Genomic DNA, 21,588 nt, shown 5'->3' with positions numbered 1-21,588 from the left:
AATTCGCATGATATCTGAGACCTTGTTTCTTTTTTTTTCTTTTCCTCCCTCGGAAGAATCTAAAATTATTTATTTAATCATATTTCATACCATACTCTGTTGCACCGTTTTATGTTCTTGCAGCAATCAGTTACATGAAATGTCACCTTACGATTATTAAATACTAAATAACATATTAAAATCAAGGAATCAAGCGCGTGTCCCTTGAATTTGCAGTCTTCTTGTGAATACGAACTATTCACAATTTTGATATACATATTTAAATGCAATATTGTAAAACTTATTAAACACAAGGTTCTACGTAATTTCCCGGAAATAAACCGGTTATGCCATCCATGACCCCTTCCCACCACCCATCATCATTCTTTTTTAGTACATAAATTACAGAACTTTCCTGGAAGCTCAATTCATCCTCCTTGTCCGCGTAATAATCATAAATTGCAACAACTAAAATGGTAAGAATTATTTTAGGTATGTACCGTTTAGAAATTGAAATACGTAAAAAAGATCGAAATAAGGATGGTGACGTACCTTTTTCGATATAATTCTTCGGCACCCAGCCAGGTAAATCTTCCTCGTCTGGTACGATAGGCATAATAGCGCCACTGGATGGCGTGGGCCTACCAAATTGAGGATGTTCTTCTTGTTCCGGTGGTGGTGGCGGTGGCAATGGTGGGCTACTTGCACCACTACTTCGACTGATTTGATGCGATAGTCTGTGGGGTAAAGTATGATGTCCGGTATAATCCGTCATATCACCTGTTATTCCAACCAACGGTGACGGTGGTGCTGTAATTAAACATTAAACAACGTTAAACCGTTGCGAATTGAATATAAATCAATTGATTAAGATAAAAAATTAACGTATACATTACTTACGGGGCATACTGTTATGTTGTTCCTGCACATATCCTGCTGTTACGCTAGGAGGTGCCGGTGGCGGTGTTTGAGGGTGACTTTGCAATGGATGAACGGTTCCAACTTGCGGCGGTGAAGTATGTTGAGTTAAGGTATTGGTATGAGCATTGTGATTTGTATTATGAGTTGCGTGAGACGTGGTATGTGCGTGTAAAGGTAAGGTACTGTAACCAGGACCGCGTTCTCTTCTTGGGTGACCCAATGGATAATTAGGAGCATAATGACTAGGAACTTGAGGTGGAGCAACCGCTGGTGGTGTTCTATATTCTCGTGATCCTTTACTCAACGTTCCTGTAGAATGAAATTAATCTGACGCTAGATGATTCTAAATATTTCTAAATAAAATGGGAATAGGCGTCTCTCGTCTCTGGTACTCTTACCAGTTCTTACTGTTTGAGGAGGAGTAGGTGGTTTTGTTGTAGGTGCTGGTCCTACCATGGCAGCACCTAATCCTGAACCGGTAGAAGCTGCGCCTAAACTCTGAACGCTACCCTGGCTACCGCCACGTTGCTTACTTCTAGGAGTACCACCGCTACGCACCCCATGCCCGATATCGTCCAAGATCGTATAATCGATACTTTTTCTCACGTATTTGATCGGTTTCTCTGGATTTGCTGGTGCAATAATCTTGTATTGGCGTACCGTAACTTTATTAGCTGTTAGAACTCCAATTTCTCTTCTAGCTACTTTCTCTTTGTGTATCATAACTGTCTGAGCGATATGATTCATTTGACTCTCCATTCTAGCTAGCTGAGATGTTTGCAAATCCAATAATTGTAAAAAATTATAAGCAAGTGTATTTATTTGATAGGCTACACTGGCCAATGACTGAGTAGTAAAGTTTTTTGTTTCTTCCAACGCTATTCTTTTGTTTTCTGCTTGGAAGTAGTTTGCCTCGCAATAATCAGCAACCCTTTCTAAATTGATATGATTATCGGCAAGGTTGCTCCTTCCTTCGGGTATTTCCTGACCAAGAAATGCAGCTAGCTCAGCCATTACTTCAGAGTCACTGCCTACTCCTGACGATACACAATAAGAACCTGATCCTTAAGAGAATCACAGGACATTTAAATGATTTAAAAATGACACTTTTCAAGAAATTGTAAAAACATTATACATATATTTTAAACGATATTATGTATTTAAAATGCTTTCGTTAACAAAATAAATAATGTTAATAACGGAATTATCCTATAGAAATTCGTTTAAAAGTAATTATAAATCTTAAAATTTTATATTTCGATTAGATTTTCAAAAATGAGGTTATGTAACTTCCATGCAAATTGATTTAACTAAATTTTCGAAGCGATGAAAATATGTATTTACATATGTAACTATTAAAACCCGTCTGTTAAGGTTGCATTAATTGATCGAGAAAGTGAATTGTACATGTATAGATAAATAATAATCGTTCAAAGGGCGGTGTCTTTTATCCAGGGAGCAAGATGGAGGCGAAACTCAAATGACTCTAACTGCATCTTATTGAAAACGAAACATCAAATGACACAATAAATGATATCAAAAAATAGAAAATGAACTAACGGTACTCAGCCATATCGTAACTACCAGCTACTACACCTTCGTTAATTCATAATTACCAAAGCTCTTGGAAATTGATAGAAAATAAATAACAATTTATGTTACGTTACGTTACGCGACACGATACTCGATATATGTATATTATGTATGAGCACTATATGTATAAATACGTATATATGCACTGAGAAACACTAGCGAACGGTATTCAACACAACATATAGTTTGGTTCACGTTGAAACATAAATATTCTTGAATTCGATTAAACTTTAAGATAACATAACAAAAATAACAGTTGTTGCGCTTATAAAATTCAATCAAAGATATATTAAATGCTACAAATGAGAAAAATAGGATGCATGAAACAGAAAGAAAACTAACTAGACTTGACAACCGTGTTGAAAGAAGGGAATGATGAGAGGTACTACATACGAAAGTATGTACATATATATGTTGTATGTATGTACATATGTAAGTATATACATATCGAGAGCTCGTGAGAATCGTATCGATTATCTTTTCGAGACATCGAACAATATTACAAAATGCAGTAATTACATCGTAAATTTGCAAAGACCAGTAGGTGGTTGAAATTTGTATTGCAATTGTTATATTAAACGTTAATACATTACGATACGACAAATCAGAATCTCTGTCACATTATCAGATGTTCGAGTAAGCACAACAATTGGTATATTCCATCGTTATTGACAATTCAGACAAGTGGAAAGTAGGTTTGCGACAAAGTCGACAACTGATTCTTCATGTTGTATACCTCAGGTTCGATCGAATTACATACCATTATTCGTGATAAGTCGGAAAATGACACTTTCTATGTACACATGCGAAACTAAGAAATCGTTGCGAAAAAGTTGATTCGCGAGGAGACGACAATCGTTATCTCTCGTCAGACTGTTTAACGAATAAATTAAACATGAATAATCTTCTAAAAGAACTAGAAGCTTTGAAAATTGAGGGTGATTTTTCTGAGGAAGGTCTGTGGGCGGCATGCATCGATCTTGTTACTATGAGTTATGTTCCTGAAAAAACCGTCGGTACTAGTCGACCATGCGACGAAAAAGATTTCAGAGAATATAGACAAGTTGTGGACCGAAATTTGCGAAACATTAGGTCTATGCTTGAGCATATTATTTACAGTCGCAACGAGAGAGATGTACAAATAGATTTAGATGCATCGCCAGTTGAAACTTTTACCATTTACTTGTTGTTGCTTATCGGGGAACACGATGAAAAGAATGTTTGGAACACAGCAGAATCAGTGTCCGTATCCAAAGATTTGGTTACCCAAATATTAGAGCTGCACGGATATCAAAGCATTTCTCAATTGTTAACGGACAAAGACAATTTAACCACATTATTGTCTATGCTAAGGCATAAGTTACTAAAAGATACTTGGAAAACTTATCCAGCAGCTGTAGCGTGTTACAAATGGATTTTATGTCAAACCGAGGTTGGTAAAATTATTGGAACAAAAAAAAGTTATAAATTTAACTTTATATTGAAATATACGTTCTTTTTATGCAGAAACCAACTTTGTACAATCGTATCGGTGATGTGCTTCCAACAGCTCTAATAATTACCGACGACTATGTGCCAGAAAACGTTGTCATAGGTCTTGAATGTTTACACCAAATTATTCAGCATTCTCATTTGGTAAATATTAACATCGTATTAATTTTACTTAATCATTTGCTTCATTTTAATTGTTTACTTATTCATGTATACATACTATACGCGTAGAAAAAAGGATTGATCGATACTGGGTACGACAAAGTGATTTTTCATACTCTGGAGCGTTTAACTCATCAGAGAGAAGCCAAATATGTAATATTGGTATACTCGTGCATAACAAGCTTATTAGCTACCGCTGAACATTGGGATAATACATTGAATGTATTTGAAGTACGTTTTAATATATTTAATGTATGACTATATACCGATTCAAGTAATCATTTTATGATATTATATGCGTTATTACAGTGGACAAAGCGCGATGATGTTTTAGCTGTTTTATTAGATAATATGGAATTTGAGCAAAATGTTGAACTACGACGTGTTTACATGTTAAGCTTGCCTCAACTTTTAACCAATCTTGGCTGTGCCAAATGGTGTGAAAGATTAACAAGAATAATTTGCGAATATTGTGAACATCATACAGATCTAAAGACATTAAAAGCAACGTTAGATGTAAGTATCTTTACAAATATTATTTCAGTCACTTTTATTTACACCATTATCAATTAATTGTTATATTTTAGGCCGCAAAAACTTTCCTTTTGATGTTCCATTTACGCGTAGCAGCCCACTGTGTACCTCTATATACTGCATTCTTGAAGCTACATTTTGATTTAACAGAAACTCCAGTGTTTGACAAAAAAATAATGCAAAATTTAGAGGACTGCATTTGTTTATTATATAAGTTATCTCCAAACGTAGGTTGTACAGTTATGGATGACGATCGAATGCGTTCAGTGATTAAAAATAGCCTGCAAGTAGTGTGCTTAGGTGATACCAAATATTTTCAATGAACGATCGGTGTAAGCCTGTGTTAGAATCTAGTGTAATAAACGCGATGGGCTCTACATTATTTAAGAAAAAAAACCAACATTATTTTTTGTAGTTTCGTAGAATACAGTATGATAATAAAAGAGTACTTAGCTGGTTTATTTATGATTGAAATATAAATGTATCATACTTTTTATTGTAAAATAAACATTTTTGTTAGAATTTTTTTTTAAGGAATGTTTGTTTATTTTCAACAAACAAGAGGAATATTAAAAAAAATTAAATGTTATGATACAACATTCCTTGTATCGAATTCCTTGTCAAGAAAAATACACACGTCACAAGTTGGATAACTTGTAAATAAGTAAGTTGGAAATAAGTAAGTAAACGAATAACAACAATAAATCTGTTGATTAGCAGAGATTTTTTGCGCTTTATAGTAATTAATTTCGTATCATAATCGTGTATACATATATGTAGTTAGAGCCTATAATTCATACATGGTAAGATAAAACAAACTATTATCTATCCGCGAATAACAACATTTGATACATGTATTTTCTTTTGTACATACACTGTTTTGTGAAACATCATTTGATATCGTTTACTAGATTATTTAATCTATATACAGTATGTATACAGCAGAAATTCGAGCACGAATAATCATTTCGTATTTAGAGCATCGACGGAAGGATGTCAGCTTTGTTAATCGTAATATTACTTTTAATAATCGCGTATAAGTTTTACGAATTCCTTAGTTGTATACCACCAAACGCACCACCATGTAAGTTTTCATATGACGGATATTTATTTCTTTTTTTCAATTTTTTGTAATACGAAAGCATATTATTATTATTATTATTATTATTATTATTATTATTTGAACATTTTAACAGGTATCCCTCGGTTGCCAGTGGGCGGATCTTATTGGTATTTACTTTGGGGAGATTACAAATTTCCACACAAAACTGTTTCGTATTACGTAAAGAAATTTCAATCAAAAATTCTTAGCTGTTATTTAGGTGGTTTCATGGCTGTTATCGCGAATGATTACGAAAGTATTAAAGAAATATTAACAAGAGAAGAATTCGATGGTAGAGCTACTGACGTAGATGTTGTTAAAGCAAGAGCTTTTGGAAAAGAATTAGGTACATACTTTTTTTTTTTTTAATTAAAACGAAAGTATGTACATATGTATACCTAATGAATATATTTAAAATCGTATTTTTATAATGTAGGCATTTTTTTCACCGAGGGTTCATTTTGGAAAGAACAAAGAAGATTTGCCCTTCGGCACATGAGAGATTTTGGATTTGGTAGACGACATGATAGATTTGAAAATGATATGATGGAAGAACTTAATATCCTCGTCGATATGTTAAAAGAAGGCCCTATTAACGATGATGAGAAGGTAATCATTATATGTATGTATTTACATACATACATACATACATACATATGTACTACATATACGATTTTGAATGATATGTATTTTTGAATTTTCTTTTTAGTCATATCTGAAACATGGTTACGCGTCATTCCCCAATATTTTATATCCATACTCGGCTAACAGTATATGGGATATAATGTTTGGTGACAGATTTAATCGTTCGCAACATCAGAAACTGATATATCTATGCCAAGCTGCTATGAAATTTCAAAGAGGAGGCGACACTACCGGGGCTGCAATTTTTCAACGTTGGTTTTTGAAATATTTCGGCGATATGTTTGGTTACAAAAGCATCATCGATGGAAGTTATCGTATAGCGTCCTTCGTTATGGTAGCGTATTTATTTTCTTTTAACACGGCAAACTTTTTAATCTGTTAAACTTTCATCACTCTATATGTATGTACATATATATATGTAGAAACATATAGAAGAACGAAAACAGTTGTACGATGAAGACATCGATGGTAGAGGACTGATAGACAGATACCTAAGTGAATTGAAGAAAAACAGTAACGTAATGTCTACTTTTTCGGAAGAACAGCTTATTATTCTTCTCGTGGACATTATGTTTCCGGCTTTATCAGCGGCACCAAGTGCTATTGTTCATGCTATAAAACTTCTTATGCATAATCCAAATGTCTTAAAGAATGCACAGGAGGAAATAGATAGAGTGGTCGGAACCGGAAGACACGTTACATGGGAAGATAGGAAAAAGTATGATTGTAGTACTGATGCAATAATAATGATGATTATAAAAATATTATTATTTTTAGTATGCCATACACCGAAGCAGTGATACGCGAGGCTCTCAGATACGAAACCCTAACGCCATTCGGCGTGATTCACAAAACGATAAAGGATACTACTCTCGGTGGTTTCAATGTTCCCAAGGATACATTGGCAATTACAAATTTAGATGAATTGAATCATGATCCTGATTTGTGGGGTGATCCCGAGAATTTTAGGCCAGAACGGTTCCTCGCGGAGGATGGCCAGCTGGGCAAAGACTTTACGTTCGTTTTTGGATTAGGTACGTACAGAATTTTCCGTATGTTTCAACGATCATTAAAGCTGGAGAAATCTTTTCTATACCCCTATTGAAATGCTGACACCTTGCAACTTTTCTTGAACGTCTCTTCGAGGAGACGTTATTTATTTACTCATTTATTTTCTTATTCTTATTAGGACACCGTGTGTGCGCGGGTGAAACTTTTGCGAGATACAACATGTTTGGAGTACTTGCCGTACTGATTCAAAATTTTCATTTTTCATTCGTCGAAGGACAGCCAACATCACTCGAAGATAAACTACCTGGCTTAATAACCACACCGAAAGAAACGTGGATTAAAGTAGAACCGCGATATTAATCGAAAACTTTTCACTACCCTAACGATTTATTTGACAAGAAAACTTAACAATATCATACAAAGTACGGCATTATAATAAATAAAAGACGGAAAAGTTAAGCTTTATAAATATAATATTTTTTTACTTCTCATAATGTGTACAACTGTTTCTTTTACATCGCGTTTGAATTTTAATGATACTAATGAATTCGAGTGAACTTAATACCATCATAGACACACTGAAAGAAAGGGGAATAAAAATAGTATCATTAATATTATATTTCATATCATTCAGTCCATTTGTATTTTTTACTAATATAATAAAAAAGGATAATTATTTCTATTTCTATTTCTATTTCTATCAGTAGTATCATTATTATCCCACATATCTATGTATATACTGTATATGAGATACCATAATAAACTATTAGGAATGAAGTTAAGGTACATTGTATCTAATTTCAGATACTATAAATTTATTTTATAATTTTAGACAGATAGTAGACAAAACTTACATTGGATTGATTAAACACAATTAATTAATATATTCAGATTTCTAGAAACGACTAGAGCGTCGGTTGTTTTCTACCATCTAAAAGGTTATCAAACTTTTAAGATGTTCAGTGCTTCTGAAATAAAAATGTTATATAAAGATATTGCCATAACGGGGAAGTAATGCTTTACTATCTGGTGTAACAAAAATGAATAAGAATTAAATATCATTTTCTCTTTCCTTACTGTATATAACTCTTACACTTAAAAATATATTATGGTATTAGGTATTTGAAAACTTACAAAGTGAAAACTTGTTGAATTCTTTAGAAAACATAATAATAAACGATAAAATGTATAATAGTCTTCGTTTCGTTTGAAATATCACCTACATTAATATTATTGTTGCACCGGCAAAAATCATCAACTTATAATCATCAATTACTTATAATAAAAACGAATTGTACATACACAATTCAGTTAAATATACATACATATCAGAATTTATTATGCTTCATTTCAGTTCTTTTAAACTACAGTTGAAGCGGTTCAAATAAATGTTAACCATTTCTATACAACCCATTACAAATTTTCAACATTTGAACAAGTTGATAAATTTTGCCAGGACATCGATAAAATCACTTAAAAATCAAAGTGTTTGTACATTTAGCTTTACCAATTTATTGGCAGGGCATTGTCTTTTAATATTGTACAAAAATTACTAGAGTTTTATGCACAGTACCTTAATATTTTTCTATTATTAGCATAAACATACACGCAAGTTTGAAGAGCTATAACACTTTTCATCTTTTGCGTACAGAAACTTCTTTAATGGTATGAAATTAACAAAACGTAAAATCACATTGTACATAGTTCCACATATGTATTTTAATTATTAATTTGTATATTTTACAATTTACTGTCTTGCGCATAAACAATAACAGTCTATTCCTTGTAATTTCTTATGCGAATAACTTTATTCCCTGTGTACCAGAACATATAATCCCAAACATACTAATACTGCATACTTAAATTTAGGATATTCATTCATATATATTGTAACCATTCCCACGTATGGTAAGAAACCCCTTGCTCTACCAACAACATCTTTATGAGTTAACCATAATTGACCAGGAGCGTATAAACCTCTATCGTCAACAGAATTATTATCACCCTTTGTTAGAAATTTAACAGTATTATTTTGATCACCCCTGAAATAAATTAATGTCGTTGAATAATTTAAATCTTTGCGCATCAACTAATACACCTATCGCTTCGCGCATTTAATAAATACTTACTTTTCATGAAGTTTTAGCACTCTGTGTACAATTGGGATATCCCTCCCTTCAACCTTAAAAACAACAATTTCTCCTACCCTAACAGGTTCATCTTGATAATTGGTTAAAAATAACAAATCCCCCCTGTGAAATGCTGGCTCCATACTACCGCTATAACATTAAAATATAAATCCATAAAGCTATAATTATGCCTAAGTAACGATAAGATGAACAAATTTAACGTTTCTTTGGCAATTCAAGGCATATTTCAAAAATATTCGGCAGATTTAAATAAATCAATCTTTCGAAATAAATATGTATATATTTACATACATGTTGATAAAATGATTAGGTTAAGTATTGAAATACCTGAGGACCACTACGATCGGACTTTCGCTGCCTGTTACAACCATCAAGCCTTTCCAGATCATCAAGGCAGATGAAACGATCATACCAAAACTTAATACTTGATACAGGAACTGTTAAAAGAAGCAACAATTATGTTTAAATGCATTTCTTTCTGAAGACCATATGCGCTTACTTGTAAGCGTCATTGATGATTGAAATGAAAAAAATCCATTTACCTGCCGTTTATTCATTCGCCGTACATCGTCAAATATAGACTGCAACATGGTCAGAAAATTATATTTTTTATGGAAATTAGAATAACCAAGTAAAAAACAAAATAGTTTTGACTATCCTTTGATCGAATACAACCGGTAACACCAGTGTATTACCACGTCACACGTCACGTAAACAATGAACAAGGAACGTCGGATTCCGACGATCGGAACAACTGGAACATGGTCGACGCTGAACGAAGAAACGCGGTATCGTTTCAAAGTTGAACGTCGTATTCCGGTCGCGAGTTCCACGCGAAACGCAACGCGTTCTTTAAGATCGGTGTTAAGCGTTGAATTATCAGTGTCAAGTGTTAAAAATATGATGGAATGCAACACACAGGAATGGCAGTTCGTTTCCTGGATCAACGAAAAGGTAAGTACTTAAATACATACATATGTTTTTTAAGTACAAACTATCAGTTGTAACACTAGGTGGCAATGTGCTTCTTTCAAACGAGACGCATTACTCAAGTATAAAGTTTTTGCAAATATTAATTCTGAAACAATACGTGTATACAATATACGATATATGTATAGAATAAGTTCGTGTTATACATATGACAGAAAACTGCAATATAAATAAAAGAAGATATGTCTATCTATAAAATGTATCTTTTTTCGTCAAGTTTTCGGACTTGAATCGTGCAACGAATATCTCCGGCGCCATATTGACTTCCGCGTCGACATTTTGAAATTGACGATTATGAAGTTTCTCGTCATTAAAAAGGCTGTATTTTAGCCCATCCACATTAAAATCAGATCTTTTAATCGAATCACCGCGATTTTCTTCATCGATACACCATTGAGACACCATTTCTTTGAGTGGTTGTAGATCGTTCGCATTTTGCTGAACTTTTTCCAATTCCTCGTTGCAAAGTCGCTCCACCTCCATCAGTTTCTGCTTGTACGCATTCGCGATCATCTTCCATCGAGCATTGTAACGTTTCTCAGCTTGATTAAACGAATACTCATCCTGATATTTGGCCAATTTCTTCTCGTATTCGAGTATCGTAAGTTCTCTGAACGTGTCCTCGGAGATAACGTCTATAAAACATCTCACGAATTTAAATACATGTATGTACTTATTTGACGAGTATCAAATTACCCAAAGAATTGGATAACGGCACTTCCGCTGCATAAGCTGCAGCAGCCGCACGCGCAGCTGCAGTTGCTTCTTCCAAGGCTAACGAATCGTTTCTTTCTCGCAAAACTTGCAGCTCTTCGTTCTCTTTCTTCAAAAATTCAATTTCTCTTTTAAGTTCTTCCTTCAAGTTCCTCATAACATTGCGAAGCGATTGTATCCGTTCCCGAAGAATGTAGCTATATATTGAGTAGGAATACATACATATAAGCAGAGGAAACAATTCAAATTAAATGAAACTTTGCCACCAAAACTTAATTAACAAGAAGAAAATTTGTTTGAAAGTTTTCCTTGTATCAAAGCTTTAGTGGTGACATCTGGTGGCCAGAGTTAAAGACACGACACCGCATACCCGGTGTGTGTTTCAAACTTGTTTTCTTCGAAAACTAAGCCTACTAACAAAAACAAAAAGAAAAAAGATGTTTCGTACTAATTTTAATTCAGTTTTTCACATAGAATTACAATATTTATCCGTTTCGAAACAGTGTGCAATACTTTAATTGTTTATCCTCACGATCATCCTGCGTAGACTGTGCACCTTCCAAACGATAAGGTGAGTCTTCCGGTTGTTCCAAAACAGCCGAGAGTTTTTCTAATGAATTCTCGTTATCTTGATCAGCCTCGGATGCAGTAGGTTCACAATTTAATACATTTCTAAGATCTAGATTTAATTCGAAGCTCGTTTTATCCTTTTCCTTTTCCTTTTCCTTGCATTCGTCGTCATCCAATGACTGTTTACATTCATTGACGATGGTTTGCAACTGGTTTCCGCTGTTGCTCGAATTTGTTGAAACTTCCGACGAGGATGCGTGTACGTTCTCCATTTAATCGTTTAATTTTCACCTCGTCGTTATACGATATGTGTAAATAGTTTCCGAGCAAGAGTAACCCTGTTGGTTTTCGGAATTTAACAACCTAACTGATTGAAGTTATTCTCTTTTGCTGTCCACGCATTGATAGTTTATTGTTCTTTTCTTTTGTGGTAGTAGGTATACATACATATCAAATACAATCTAATTTTATTATTACATACATACTTACTTATGTATAATTATTATAATTATAACTTTACGATCGTGTAGCGTGGTTTAAAATATCGCAATGATTTCTTTGAAATTATTCTGATCATCTTTTTCAATTGAAGTTTGTACATACATACGTATATATGTATAAATATTATCCACTGGTAAACGGAAAGACGTTCAAGGTGAAATCATAATTCTGTTAATAATTGTCTTTATATACATATATGTACATACATATAGAGACGACGATTGTAAGATTTACTGTTTTCCGTATTACGTTTATTCTTCATGTCTACTTCTAAAAACAAGTTATCTAATGCGGTACCGAACAGGTATGTTCACAGTTAACAGTATTGAATTTTTGGTACTTACGTATTTATGCATAAGTACATAACATATGAATATACATATAATACACGCGATGCGGATAGTGAGTGACCTCTTCTTACTTCTTACCGACGATATTGTGTTAATTTAGGACGTTATTATTGATTTCTCTGTGTTGAGACTGAATATTTAAAGAAATCGATGATTTCCTTGCAGTATAACATATAAACTTGAGGAATTATTTGAATAAAAAGAAACTTGATGGATCAAGTTATTTTTCATTCGGTTAGAATCGTATCGGCTGTCATGTTTACGTGTTGGTTACGTTAGCACAGGTTATGTGCATTGATTTCAAATGGTGAATGTATGAAAAAAAAAAGAAAAAGAAAAAGAAAAAGAAAAAGTTGTATTTATTAAATTAAACACCAGGGTGTTAATTTTCATGTTAGAGCGTGTTCCTTTTTTAACGTAACGACAAAATGTATGTATCTTGAAATATGATGACAGGAAGAGGTTAATCATAATTTGGATATATATTTAGAAAGTTTTCCTTGTACCAAAGTTCGAAACTGAGAGAAAACATGCTTGTATATTTCTGGTCATTAGTGTGGTGGTATTTCAGACCCATTATAAAATGGTTACTACGTCAAACAACACAAATGTGTGAACTTCAGAGAATTTGTTACGGAGAACCATCTGGAGCACCACGGACGTTAGCTGTAGAAGAATCTCTCAAATTGTCTAGAAATGCTAATATCAAAACTCTTGTGGCTCACTTGAATGATCTTGCGGATCAGCATGCGATAACGACTAAAACAGAACGCAAAATCTTAGAAGAAGCTATCAGAACAGTGTTGGTGACTAAGAAAATAAATCCAACCGCGCATCCTGATTTTGCTAAATCATTTGGCAAGTGTGTAGAATTAATTTGGGGCTATAGACAACTTTGCGCAGAATGCGAAGAACTTAGAAAAACCCCGTACGATGCTGACAATCCTGAACATGAATTGTTATTGTTAAAATTGTGGAACTTGTTGATGCCTTATGAACCTTTAGATGCCAGAGTTACTAAACAATGGCAAGAGATTGGATTTCAGGGAGATGATCCAAAAACAGACTTTCGAGGAATGGGAATTCTGGGTTTAGAAAATTTAGTTTATTTTGCTCAGGAATACCCAAGTGCTGCGACGCATGTATTATCCCATTCTACTCATCCACGTTACGGTTATGCATTTGCTATTGTTGGTATAAATTTAACAAGTATGGCTCTAAGATTGTTAAGAGATGGAACTGCCAAGACTCATATTTATAATTCTTCGAAAACTTTACCGACGATTCGTGCCTTTCATCAGTTTTATTGTTACCTGTTTTATGAATTTGATGGGTTTTGGATTGATTCAAAACCAAGCAACATGATGGAGTTCTCCTCTATACAAGAAAAATTTGAAAATAGTATCAGAATGGCATTAGCTGATTCGTCTACAGTCTTTAGGATAAATATATCGGTTGATAATGTTTAAAATAGGTGCAATATTTTCTGTTGATAAGACCAAAAATGTCGTACAGGGAATTATTACTACTGTAATGGACAGAATTAATTTCTGTAATATATTGCACAATATGTATATTGTGCACAGTGTCTTGCAAATGAATGTAGATACATTTTCATAAACTATAAACGATATGTAAAACAGTTATTTTCGAGTCACTAAGTTACAGTAAGGTGTAAAGAAGCTTAAAACATTTCATATTATATTTTTACTTAATTTTTCTACTGGCTTATATCGATATAATAAAAGAGATTCATACGTTACCTAATGAATTTGATAGAGTTGAAAGAATTCAAACAAATTCATTTGTTTAATATAAATAATTTGAAGTACAATGTATGTTACAAGTAAATATGTCGTTTTAAGTTTATTTTTATTTACTTTAAATAAAGCGAATATAAAAAAAATTATTTTTATTATTTTAGTTTTCTTTTTTTTTTCATGGAAAAAGAAAAAAATGCAAAGTTTGATAAATATTTCGGCATTCTTTGTGTAACAATAACAACTTTTATTTAAGACTATTTATTGTAAAACATAGAGAATGCTTTTGTTAAATAAAAATCAGTATTCTGTAGGTAATTATTATACATGTTTTATACCAAGTAACAAATACAAATGCCGAAAACGTAATGTATACGCATCGGTATCTTTTTTCAACAATTATGGGTACTGTTCAAATATTCATATACATATAATACAAGTATGAAAATGTACATTTTAATTTTAATTAAAAACTTGTTTTGTTATATGTGAATTAAAAGAAAAAATTAGCTCAACTTAAAAATTTATTCATCTAATTATTTACTGTGCTTTTATCCGAAGTTATAAATTCTAATACATTGGCACAGTACCCGTAAACATGTATTTGGTACATAAAAAAATTAGTCCTTCTTTTGGGACAACTCAGTTTTACGTCTGAACTTGGAGGCTACAGAAATAATGATGAATACGCCAATTGTTATACTGCCAAGCTTCATCATCCATGGATTTTTACGCAGAAAATTTGCAATCGTTTCAACAAAATCATCGCTGAAAAGAAATATAATTGTATTAAGATACTAGGACAAATGTTGAAAAAAGATACTTTGAGATGAAGAAAAATGTGTTGAAACTTACAGTGAGTAGGCAACCGTTCCTGGTGTAGGAACAGTTTCGACACGTGCATTTCTGTACCATTCCTTAGCAAACGATACGAATGAATTAATGTCGTATTTCGGGATCTGATAACGGTACATTTTACCATGTCTGAAGCTGCAAGTACAAAATAAATTATGTTAAATAACATAACAACTTGTACCGGTTCATTTCCTAATACTTTCTGTTTTGACATTTGGTATACTTACAATATGAATTCAGGAGCTTTATAAATATTAAATCTTTTTGCTGTAGATGCACCAGTTGTATATTTATCAATACGGGCAACATTAACTCTTTGCCTAAGTTTTGCACCTACAGCCTCCCATCTTGCAGTCATTCTTACACATTCCAAGCAATCTGTACCGTAACTGTTTGTAAGAGAAGAAAGAAAAGAAAAAGCTGCATGAAATATTCATGAATTAGAATACGTATATGAAAGCATAGAATTTTTTAAGGAAACTTACAACATAACAAACCAATCTCCGGTTGTAGATCCGCTGCTTGCCTGAGTTAAATGTTCAAACGTATCATCCGTTAATTCTTTTACTGTGGGTTCTTTGTTTTCAGTAAACATAGTTAAAATTTCTTCGTCGTTTAATGGACCTAGAAAACATAAAAAATGTAAATTTCTAAACGAATAGAACCAATTCTTGTTAGAATAATTTTTTCTATTGTATATACCATCGTAAAGTAAAGGTACTCCGTGTCTAAAGAACACAAGTGCAGGTTCTTTATCAGTACTGTAAAGACGTAGCAATTGACTATCGATCGCTTTAACAACTTTAGCAGATAGTAAATGCATCAAATGTTGGCTCAAATCGGTTATTAGATTTTCAAAATTATCGCATGCTTTACAGTTCTTTTGAGCTGCAAATATAAACATAAGATACATTGTTGTATGAATTTTATTATCTATGTACATATATTCGAAATAACAGAAAAGTTTGAAATATTGGATAACATTTCATTGGCAAGTTATAACAAGATTTGTCATAATAAATAAGTTTATAATATTGTTCTGGTTCTGAAAACTCACTGAAAAAGACGACCATATATTTTTCGGTTGTTATAAGATTTACTAGCTTGTCATCGCTCACTGTTTCAAGATTGGCAGATTGAGCGTTAACGAAGCTACATATCAACCCAAAAAGTATTATTCGTAACATTTTGCGTCAAAATAGATGTACAATATTGAAGGGAATATTTTCACCGGTATTTGATACACGTCAAACAGGTTAACGTTCCAGTTTCTCCGTCACAATTTTTCATTCTGTTCCATTCTGTTCCATTCTGTTCCGCTGGAACTGTTTGGAGCTACAAAACTTCTAAATATGTAGCTTATTTTTGTTCTTTCACAAAACAGTCGGTGGTTCAAAAGTGGTTTATCATCTGCAATTTTATTATCAGAATTTATAAATTTATCTAAATTCAAAAACAATCTGTATTCGTGGAATTGAAAGTACATACACGTAAGTACTTATACGTATGTACATACAAGTACTTACGTGCAAAAGGTCAATGTCACTTATGTCAATGTTTCAGCGTGTTTATGCGTGCAATGTTTATCGAAGAAAATGAAACAAAACTGTGGAAGAACGATTATCGAGGCGAAAAATAATTCCACATTAACCCTTTTACTTTATTAAGTATAAGCTCGTTTTTGTATAGTAAGAGTGGTGGTACATTGCGAGCAGTATACATTAGGAGGGATACTTTGGTCTAGTAATCGAAGGTCGAAAGGTACCTATAATGGTAGATGGTAACTACGTAAATGGTAACGTATACATATGTATGTACATATATGTAATATGTAATATGTAATATGTGCTGGTATGTATGTGGAGAATCGACTTGGTAGTCGCGTACTCGTATCGTCGATTTTGTTGATTTATTCAGAAGGTTTTTTTCATATTTGTTTAAACACTATTTGAATTATTATTGTTTGATTATCTTTGGAATTTTTTTCCCGCGCGTCAAGTTGATGGTGCCGCGTAATCGTATGCAGAATGTTTTATTCAAACTGGTTCAATTTTTTAGTAGTTATCTCGAATCGAATGTGTTCACGCTGTTTTTAATTCAAGGGGGAGGAAAGTGGTTTCCTTTTTCTGGTCTATTTCAAAGTAAAATGTTTAGCATTGCAGATGGCTTTTTCTTGCTGGTAATTAAGATTGAAAGGAGAACGCACGTATTAATAAATCTTGACTCGATGTAATCTTTACGTTTAATTTGTTTTCTTTTTCGTCACGCTTAAATAAGAAGAGGCGAAGCGTTTATTAAAGTTTAAAAGTTCGAATAGCATGAGATGATAGTGTTTCATTATTAAAATGAAACTCGCCAAGCATCTCGTAACAGTGTCGTTGTTATCCAAATAAAAGAACATTGATGATATTATGCAAGCATGCTTCGAAGTCCTTTCAGTTTTATTCTCAGCCATTCACGTTCCTTACATTACAAAATATCCCAGCGATTTTTATTAAAGATACATAAGTTCATTGATTTTCATTAATTTTAATAGAATTCATTGTTGCGCGGATAGTCCTAACGGTTATTTGAGCTTGTATTTACAATAATTTTCACGAATCGTATACATAAAATCCACGGATGTGTTTCTCCTTTTCTCCTTTTCTCCTTTTCTCCTTTTCTCATTTTCCGAATTCACAAAGAGTTACATAATTAGAGAGTTGTTATTACTCGACATATGTATGTTCCTGGCACAATACGAAAAATGAGTTGAAACTCTTTTCCATTCAGCTCGAATACAAATATACCAACGTACGTTTGCAGAATAATCATCGTTTCATATGCGAATGATGAAAATGAATACAAGCTGCTTCCGTACAGAGATTTGTTTAAAATAATAATTATATTATGTACCTAATATGCGTAGATACGATACATAATGTGAAAAATTTGCACATTACAACAGAAACGAGTTTTCTCGAAGCAGAATAATATCTTGTTAAATCGATAACTATAGATACTATGTATACATATATGTAGTACTGACGATACTATAAATGCCAGAAAAGAGGACTCGTTGTTATTCGATCGAAAAAGAAAAAGCTTATTGTTGCAATTTCTTTAGATTCGCAACGTTATAGGTAGCTTTCAGCACCAAAGGTAATTTGCGTGTTATCTTATCGGATACACCGTCTGAAAAGTGTCTGAAAAATCTTCAAACACCAGCGAACGAAACGTCCTTTCGAATTCACGCATTCACTTGTAACGCGATGCTCGTGATTTGTTCGTCCTTTTATTAACGATAAGAGGAAGTCTATTCGGACCAGGATGTTCCGCGCAGGAAATTCCTGAGACAAGTTACGTACCGGAAGAAGAGGAGGAGAGAAGAAAGGAGCGGGAACGACGCGACGAGCCGTTCAAGAGGGAACCAACTTGCGGAGACGACAAAAGGAGGAGTTGCAACGTCAAAAGCAGCAAGAACAGCGTCAAGTATGCGTCGTAAATGGTTCCAAGCTTGTACGAGTACCATTTGCGTCACTGTCCTTCGTTGACCGCGCCGCCCCTCTTTGGCTTTTATTTCCTACAACCTACGATAATAATCGTTGTTTCAATCTTACAGGGCTTTTTCGAAATACATATGTATTAATAACTTATTTCATTTATCCGACTAACGTAAGGGCTATGGTTGGTTTGATCGAGACTAGATAAACATTGTAAACATTGTAGGTATGTACTTGAAACACCCCTTAAAAACTTTTAACGTCGTGAACGTTTCGTTGCTGTACAGTGTGCACTGTACGGTGTTACGGAAATGATTTATAGCGGAAGGTAAATACATACATATGTATGTATATTGAAAGGCACGAAAATTTTCAACAAAGTAACGACGTGTGCCGTCGTCTGGTCGTATGTATTTCCTAAACGACATTTCATTTTCTTCGTCGGAATTTACGGGCCCGCGCGAATGCTAAACTGATTCGTCGACGAGTGTAATTTCTATGACTCGTTTCATTAATGACCACGCTATAATTACTGCATGTGTTTACCCCTCTAGGCGTAAGAAATATTTCGCTAACGAGCGTAAACGTTTCCACGTTTTAATGAAACGTGTCCACGTGTACTTTACACTCATTGTTTGTCGAATCATGTTCCTTATTATTCTATTCTCATGATTTTTAACGACCTCCAATTCGCATAACATAACTGGTAATAAGTACATATATTCTATTTTCTATTTTCTTCGTCCCAAATTAAGGACACTTAAGAGGACACTTTTTACAATGTTTTTTTGATATTTATTGATTTTGACATTATGCTTTTTAATTTTAGTTCACGGACCAGGGTATGGTTTATAAAATCGTACATTTTTCCACGAAAACGTTGTAAATATCCATTTTATACAGAAGCGTCAGGAACAGGTATTATCAGCGTAAAGTCGAATTTCTCTTTTTTTACCATCAGGGTAGGGAGAGAAGAATTTCTGGTAAAAGATTCATACGTGTACCGGTGGCCGGCATAATAAAAGATTAAAATATTCAGAGCCGTAAAGTGCATCCGAATTACATATTGCAGGGTCGGATTAAGAACGGTTCAACATTAGCATTGCCAGAAAGGAATGTTGCGCCAAGAAACACGGTTGCGTGTAATAATAAGCATTTACCAGCAGATTACGATGATAAATCGACGTGAATTATTAAAACTGTGACTTAAGCAGCGCAATTTTTACGTGGAAAAAAAAAAAAAGAAAGAAGAGAACTCGTTTCATTACTGTTCTCAGGAAATGGATTATCCTTGTGCTTTAATGAAAACGTTCGTTTCGTTTGAATTGAAAGACTGACGTGAAAAATAGGGATTCGAAGGTGGCTACTTTTAAATACTTTTAATACGTATACATATATGTATGTACGTATGTATAATTTTATAGGATGCAGGATATTATAGAATTATAGAAGCTTTTTAAAAAGGGGGCAGTACTCGTTTCATGAATACATTTATGAAAACTCCTCGTTAGCAAGCTAATAAAATACTTTGGCGAACTATTCCAACGTTATTTCCATAAAAATTCATCGGAGATTCTATTCTTCCTTTATCGCGTTGTTAGCCCCCTTGAAAGTTGAAAACCCCCTTTCCGTGGTAGGGAAGTTGTTGCTTAGCAAAGTTTCTGCTTGCAGAATATTGATCTCGAGTGGTAGCCAGTAAACGTGAAAGTTTAAAATCTTCTTCGAATCTTTAGCTATTTTTTCAAAATGTCGTTGGACAGCAATAGAGTAAACTCCACGCGTTGAAAGTGGAGTAAAGTAGAGTAAATCCGCGCGAGGTCAGACGGAAGAAATCGTGACATTCCAATATTAGGTATTTGCCATTTTATTTTAGTCAAACCATGCTGGTATACGTTTATAGTTTTGGCTCATCGGGTTTTCATTCTTCAAGGGTTAAAGTGTAAATATTTAATCACCATAAGTGAGATACAGTTACTCGTTTTTTTAGGGTTTGTTTTTAAAGAAACAAGACATCATTACGTTAGTTTACTTTCTAAAGAGTGTAGTATTTTAAGTTAGCCGCAAAATTAGGTTTATATATCACGTTTCTCTTTCTTTTTCTTTACAGCTTCAGAAAATCCTGGAGAGTTATTCGCCCTGGGGTAAGCCAGAAGGTGGTGCTCCTTGCGCAGCTACCCTTCGAAAAAAAAACGTCCCTCTGGAACCTCTGGAACCTCTGGAACCTCTGGAGCCAGTAAAGCGTCAGAATTTTGGTCAGGTAAAGTTTTTCCAACATTTAGTCGTTCGAACAAAAGAGGATTAACAAACTTGTTGCGATTGTTGCTACATTGCAATGGAAAATCGACTGTTTTCATTGTCGTATAACTGGTGAACATATTTTATCCGATATCTGGGATTCTCTTCGCGCTGCCTCTGTTTCGTCATTTTTTTTTCTTTTTTTACGAACGCTTTTCATGTCACAACGTTGTCGATTTGCAGACTACTCGATTTGTTTCAATCAATGAAATGTACGTGGTTTGATGAACAATTATTTACACAGTAGAAATGAACAGCACCGTTTGCGTCAACGCTAGAGATTTCAATTTAATTAATTTAAAAGCGATTAATATAACGAGCAACTGTGAGGTGAAAACAAAATAATGATACAACGTATTGCGCATGAAAAATTCAAAGCATGCCGCAACATTTTTATCTTTTGTTACCGTGTATGAAGTTTCTTTTGTTTCTCGTCTTTTTTTTTTCCTCTCTTAAATTTCTATCGTTAATCGAACAATCGAT

At 33.6% G+C, this 21,588-nt stretch overlaps 8 protein-coding genes across 19 annotated transcripts in view; 4 read left to right on the top strand and 4 right to left on the bottom strand.

The window, feature by feature from the left end:
* Positions 1 to 25: 25 nt before the first annotated feature.
* LOC114876433 (abl interactor 2) lies at positions 26 to 2,869 on the bottom strand. 3 transcript variants are annotated; one of them, XM_029187918.2, is made up of 5 exons: positions 2,836 to 2,869; positions 1,299 to 1,964; positions 880 to 1,209; positions 532 to 789; positions 26 to 447 (listed from the first exon to the last, which is right to left on the bottom strand). In XM_029187918.2, exons 2-5 carry the CDS (start codon positions 1,912 to 1,914, stop codon positions 284 to 286), a joined length of 1,368 nt encoding a protein of 455 aa, XP_029043751.1. In that variant the 5' UTR covers positions 1,915 to 1,964; positions 2,836 to 2,869; the 3' UTR covers positions 26 to 283. The 3 variants fall into 3 exon arrangements, with proteins under 3 accessions (XP_029043751.1, XP_029043749.1, XP_029043750.1); XM_029187916.2 differs by having other exon boundaries at positions 2,461 to 2,857; XM_029187917.2 differs by having other exon boundaries at positions 1,299 to 1,937; positions 2,461 to 2,857.
* Positions 2,870 to 2,972: 103 nt separating this feature from the next.
* Positions 2,973 to 5,213, top strand: LOC114876434 (TELO2-interacting protein 2-like). The gene is made up of 5 exons (XM_029187919.2): positions 2,973 to 3,925; positions 4,000 to 4,128; positions 4,216 to 4,377; positions 4,456 to 4,662; positions 4,734 to 5,213. Exons 1-5 carry the CDS (start codon positions 3,389 to 3,391, stop codon positions 5,001 to 5,003), a joined length of 1,305 nt encoding a protein of 434 aa, XP_029043752.1. The 5' UTR covers positions 2,973 to 3,388; the 3' UTR covers positions 5,004 to 5,213.
* Positions 5,214 to 5,369: 156 nt separating this feature from the next.
* LOC114876432 (probable cytochrome P450 304a1) lies at positions 5,370 to 8,215 on the top strand. Of its 2 annotated transcripts, XM_029187915.2 has the most exons (8): positions 5,370 to 5,764; positions 5,877 to 5,910; positions 5,992 to 6,128; positions 6,219 to 6,391; positions 6,492 to 6,761; positions 6,850 to 7,145; positions 7,205 to 7,461; positions 7,617 to 8,215. In XM_029187915.2, exons 1-8 carry the CDS (start codon positions 5,674 to 5,676, stop codon positions 7,796 to 7,798), a joined length of 1,440 nt encoding a protein of 479 aa, XP_029043748.1. In that variant the 5' UTR covers positions 5,370 to 5,673; the 3' UTR covers positions 7,799 to 8,215. The 2 variants fall into 2 exon arrangements, with proteins under 2 accessions (XP_029043748.1, XP_029043747.1); XM_029187914.2 differs by having other exon boundaries at positions 5,877 to 6,128.
* Positions 8,216 to 9,127: 912 nt separating this feature from the next.
* Positions 9,128 to 10,291, bottom strand: LOC114876438 (signal peptidase complex catalytic subunit SEC11A). The gene is made up of 4 exons (XM_029187924.2): positions 10,131 to 10,291; positions 9,916 to 10,025; positions 9,568 to 9,717; positions 9,128 to 9,480 (listed from the first exon to the last, which is right to left on the bottom strand). Exons 1-4 carry the CDS (start codon positions 10,176 to 10,178, stop codon positions 9,246 to 9,248), a joined length of 543 nt encoding a protein of 180 aa, XP_029043757.1. The 5' UTR covers positions 10,179 to 10,291; the 3' UTR covers positions 9,128 to 9,245.
* A 14-nt stretch (positions 10,292 to 10,305) lies between these two features.
* The window catches only part of LOC114876441, a 165,176-nt gene continuing 153,893 nt past the window's right edge, over positions 10,306 to 21,588 (top strand). For 8 of the 9 annotated variants that reach the window (XM_029187930.2, XM_046286779.1, XM_029187931.2 and 5 more), the window contains exons 1-2: positions 10,306 to 10,542; positions 20,918 to 21,067. In XM_029187930.2, coding sequence (XP_029043763.2) covers positions 10,306 to 10,542; positions 20,918 to 21,067 — 387 coding nt within the window. The remainder of the gene's footprint in view (positions 10,543 to 20,917; positions 21,068 to 21,588) is intronic. The other variant, XM_046286781.1, reaches the window with a different exon arrangement.
* Positions 10,739 to 12,134, bottom strand: LOC114876435 (protein Hook homolog 3-like). The gene is made up of 3 exons (XM_029187921.2): positions 11,806 to 12,134; positions 11,275 to 11,489; positions 10,739 to 11,213 (listed from the first exon to the last, which is right to left on the bottom strand). Exons 1-3 carry the CDS (start codon positions 12,132 to 12,134, stop codon positions 10,765 to 10,767), a joined length of 993 nt encoding a protein of 330 aa, XP_029043754.1. The 3' UTR covers positions 10,739 to 10,764.
* On the top strand, positions 12,578 to 14,585 carry LOC114876436 (ELMO domain-containing protein 2). Its single transcript, XM_029187922.2, has 2 exons — positions 12,578 to 12,667; positions 13,285 to 14,585. The coding sequence occupies exons 1-2, from the start codon at positions 12,624 to 12,626 to the stop codon at positions 14,180 to 14,182; spliced, it is 942 nt and encodes a 313-aa protein (XP_029043755.1). The 5' UTR covers positions 12,578 to 12,623; the 3' UTR covers positions 14,183 to 14,585.
* Positions 14,980 to 16,740, bottom strand: LOC114876437 (thioredoxin domain-containing protein). Its single transcript, XM_029187923.2, has 6 exons — positions 16,386 to 16,740; positions 16,031 to 16,216; positions 15,814 to 15,952; positions 15,556 to 15,717; positions 15,329 to 15,463; positions 14,980 to 15,241 (listed from the first exon to the last, which is right to left on the bottom strand). The coding sequence occupies exons 1-6, from the start codon at positions 16,513 to 16,515 to the stop codon at positions 15,094 to 15,096; spliced, it is 900 nt and encodes a 299-aa protein (XP_029043756.1). The 5' UTR covers positions 16,516 to 16,740; the 3' UTR covers positions 14,980 to 15,093.

The sequence above is a fragment of the Osmia bicornis genome, chromosome 8 (assembly GCF_907164935.1).
Source record: "Osmia bicornis bicornis chromosome 8, iOsmBic2.1, whole genome shotgun sequence".
Lineage (NCBI taxonomy): Eukaryota > Metazoa > Arthropoda > Insecta > Hymenoptera > Megachilidae > Osmia > Osmia bicornis.
Note: the sequence above shows the minus strand (reverse complement) of the source record. Positions and strands in the feature narration are given on the sequence as shown.

What these genes read in the sequence shown, in the direction of transcription:
- LOC114876433 (XM_029187916.2), bottom strand. An exon ending in TCCTCAAACAGTAAGAACTG is followed by an intron (nt 1,210 to 1,298) that starts GTAAGAGTACCA and finishes TTCATTCTACAG; the next exon opens with GAACGTTGAGTAAAGGATCA. An exon ending in ACAACATAACAGTATGCCCC is followed by an intron (nt 790 to 879) that starts GTAAGTAATGTA and finishes GTTTAATTACAG; the next exon opens with CACCACCGTCACCGTTGGTT.
- LOC114876434 (XM_029187919.2), top strand. Translation starts at nt 3,389, where the DNA reads ATGAATAATCTTCTAAAAGAACTAGAAGCTTTGAAAATTGAGGGTGAT. An exon ending in TTATTCAGCATTCTCATTTG is followed by an intron (nt 4,129 to 4,215) that starts GTAAATATTAAC and finishes CTATACGCGTAG; the next exon opens with AAAAAAGGATTGATCGATAC. An exon ending in CATTAAAAGCAACGTTAGAT is followed by an intron (nt 4,663 to 4,733) that starts GTAAGTATCTTT and finishes GTTATATTTTAG; the next exon opens with GCCGCAAAAACTTTCCTTTT.
- LOC114876432 (XM_029187914.2), top strand. Translation starts at nt 5,674, where the DNA reads ATGTCAGCTTTGTTAATCGTAATATTACTTTTAATAATCGCGTATAAG. An exon ending in ACCACCAAACGCACCACCAT is followed by an intron (nt 5,765 to 5,876) that starts GTAAGTTTTCAT and finishes ACATTTTAACAG; the next exon opens with GTATCCCTCGGTTGCCAGTG. An exon ending in CTATTAACGATGATGAGAAG is followed by an intron (nt 6,392 to 6,491) that starts GTAATCATTATA and finishes TTTTCTTTTTAG; the next exon opens with TCATATCTGAAACATGGTTA.
- LOC114876438 (XM_029187924.2), bottom strand. Translation starts at nt 10,178, where the DNA reads ATGTTGCAGTCTATATTTGACGATGTACGGCGAATGAATAAACGGCAG. An exon ending in GGCGAATGAATAAACGGCAG is followed by an intron (nt 10,026 to 10,130) that starts GTAAATGGATTT and finishes TTCTTTTAACAG; the next exon opens with TTCCTGTATCAAGTATTAAG. An exon ending in CCGATCGTAGTGGTCCTCAG is followed by an intron (nt 9,718 to 9,915) that starts GTATTTCAATAC and finishes TTAATGTTATAG; the next exon opens with CGGTAGTATGGAGCCAGCAT.
- LOC114876435 (XM_029187921.2), bottom strand. Translation starts at nt 12,134, where the DNA reads ATGGAGAACGTACACGCATCCTCGTCGGAAGTTTCAACAAATTCGAGC. An exon ending in CGTGAGGATAAACAATTAAA is followed by an intron (nt 11,490 to 11,805) that starts GTATTGCACACT and finishes CTCAATATATAG; the next exon opens with CTACATTCTTCGGGAACGGA. An exon ending in GCCGTTATCCAATTCTTTGG is followed by an intron (nt 11,214 to 11,274) that starts GTAATTTGATAC and finishes GATGTTTTATAG; the next exon opens with ACGTTATCTCCGAGGACACG.
- LOC114876436 (XM_029187922.2), top strand. Translation starts at nt 12,624, where the DNA reads ATGTCTACTTCTAAAAACAAGTTATCTAATGCGGTACCGAACAG. An exon ending in TCTAATGCGGTACCGAACAG is followed by an intron (nt 12,668 to 13,284) that starts GTATGTTCACAG and finishes GTGGTATTTCAG; the next exon opens with ACCCATTATAAAATGGTTAC.
- LOC114876437 (XM_029187923.2), bottom strand. Translation starts at nt 16,515, where the DNA reads ATGTTACGAATAATACTTTTTGGGTTGATATGTAGCTTCGTTAACGCT. An exon ending in AAAGCTCCTGAATTCATATT is followed by an intron (nt 15,464 to 15,555) that starts GTAAGTATACCA and finishes TTGTACTTGCAG; the next exon opens with CTTCAGACATGGTAAAATGT. An exon ending in GGAACGGTTGCCTACTCACT is followed by an intron (nt 15,242 to 15,328) that starts GTAAGTTTCAAC and finishes ATTTCTTTTCAG; the next exon opens with CGATGATTTTGTTGAAACGA.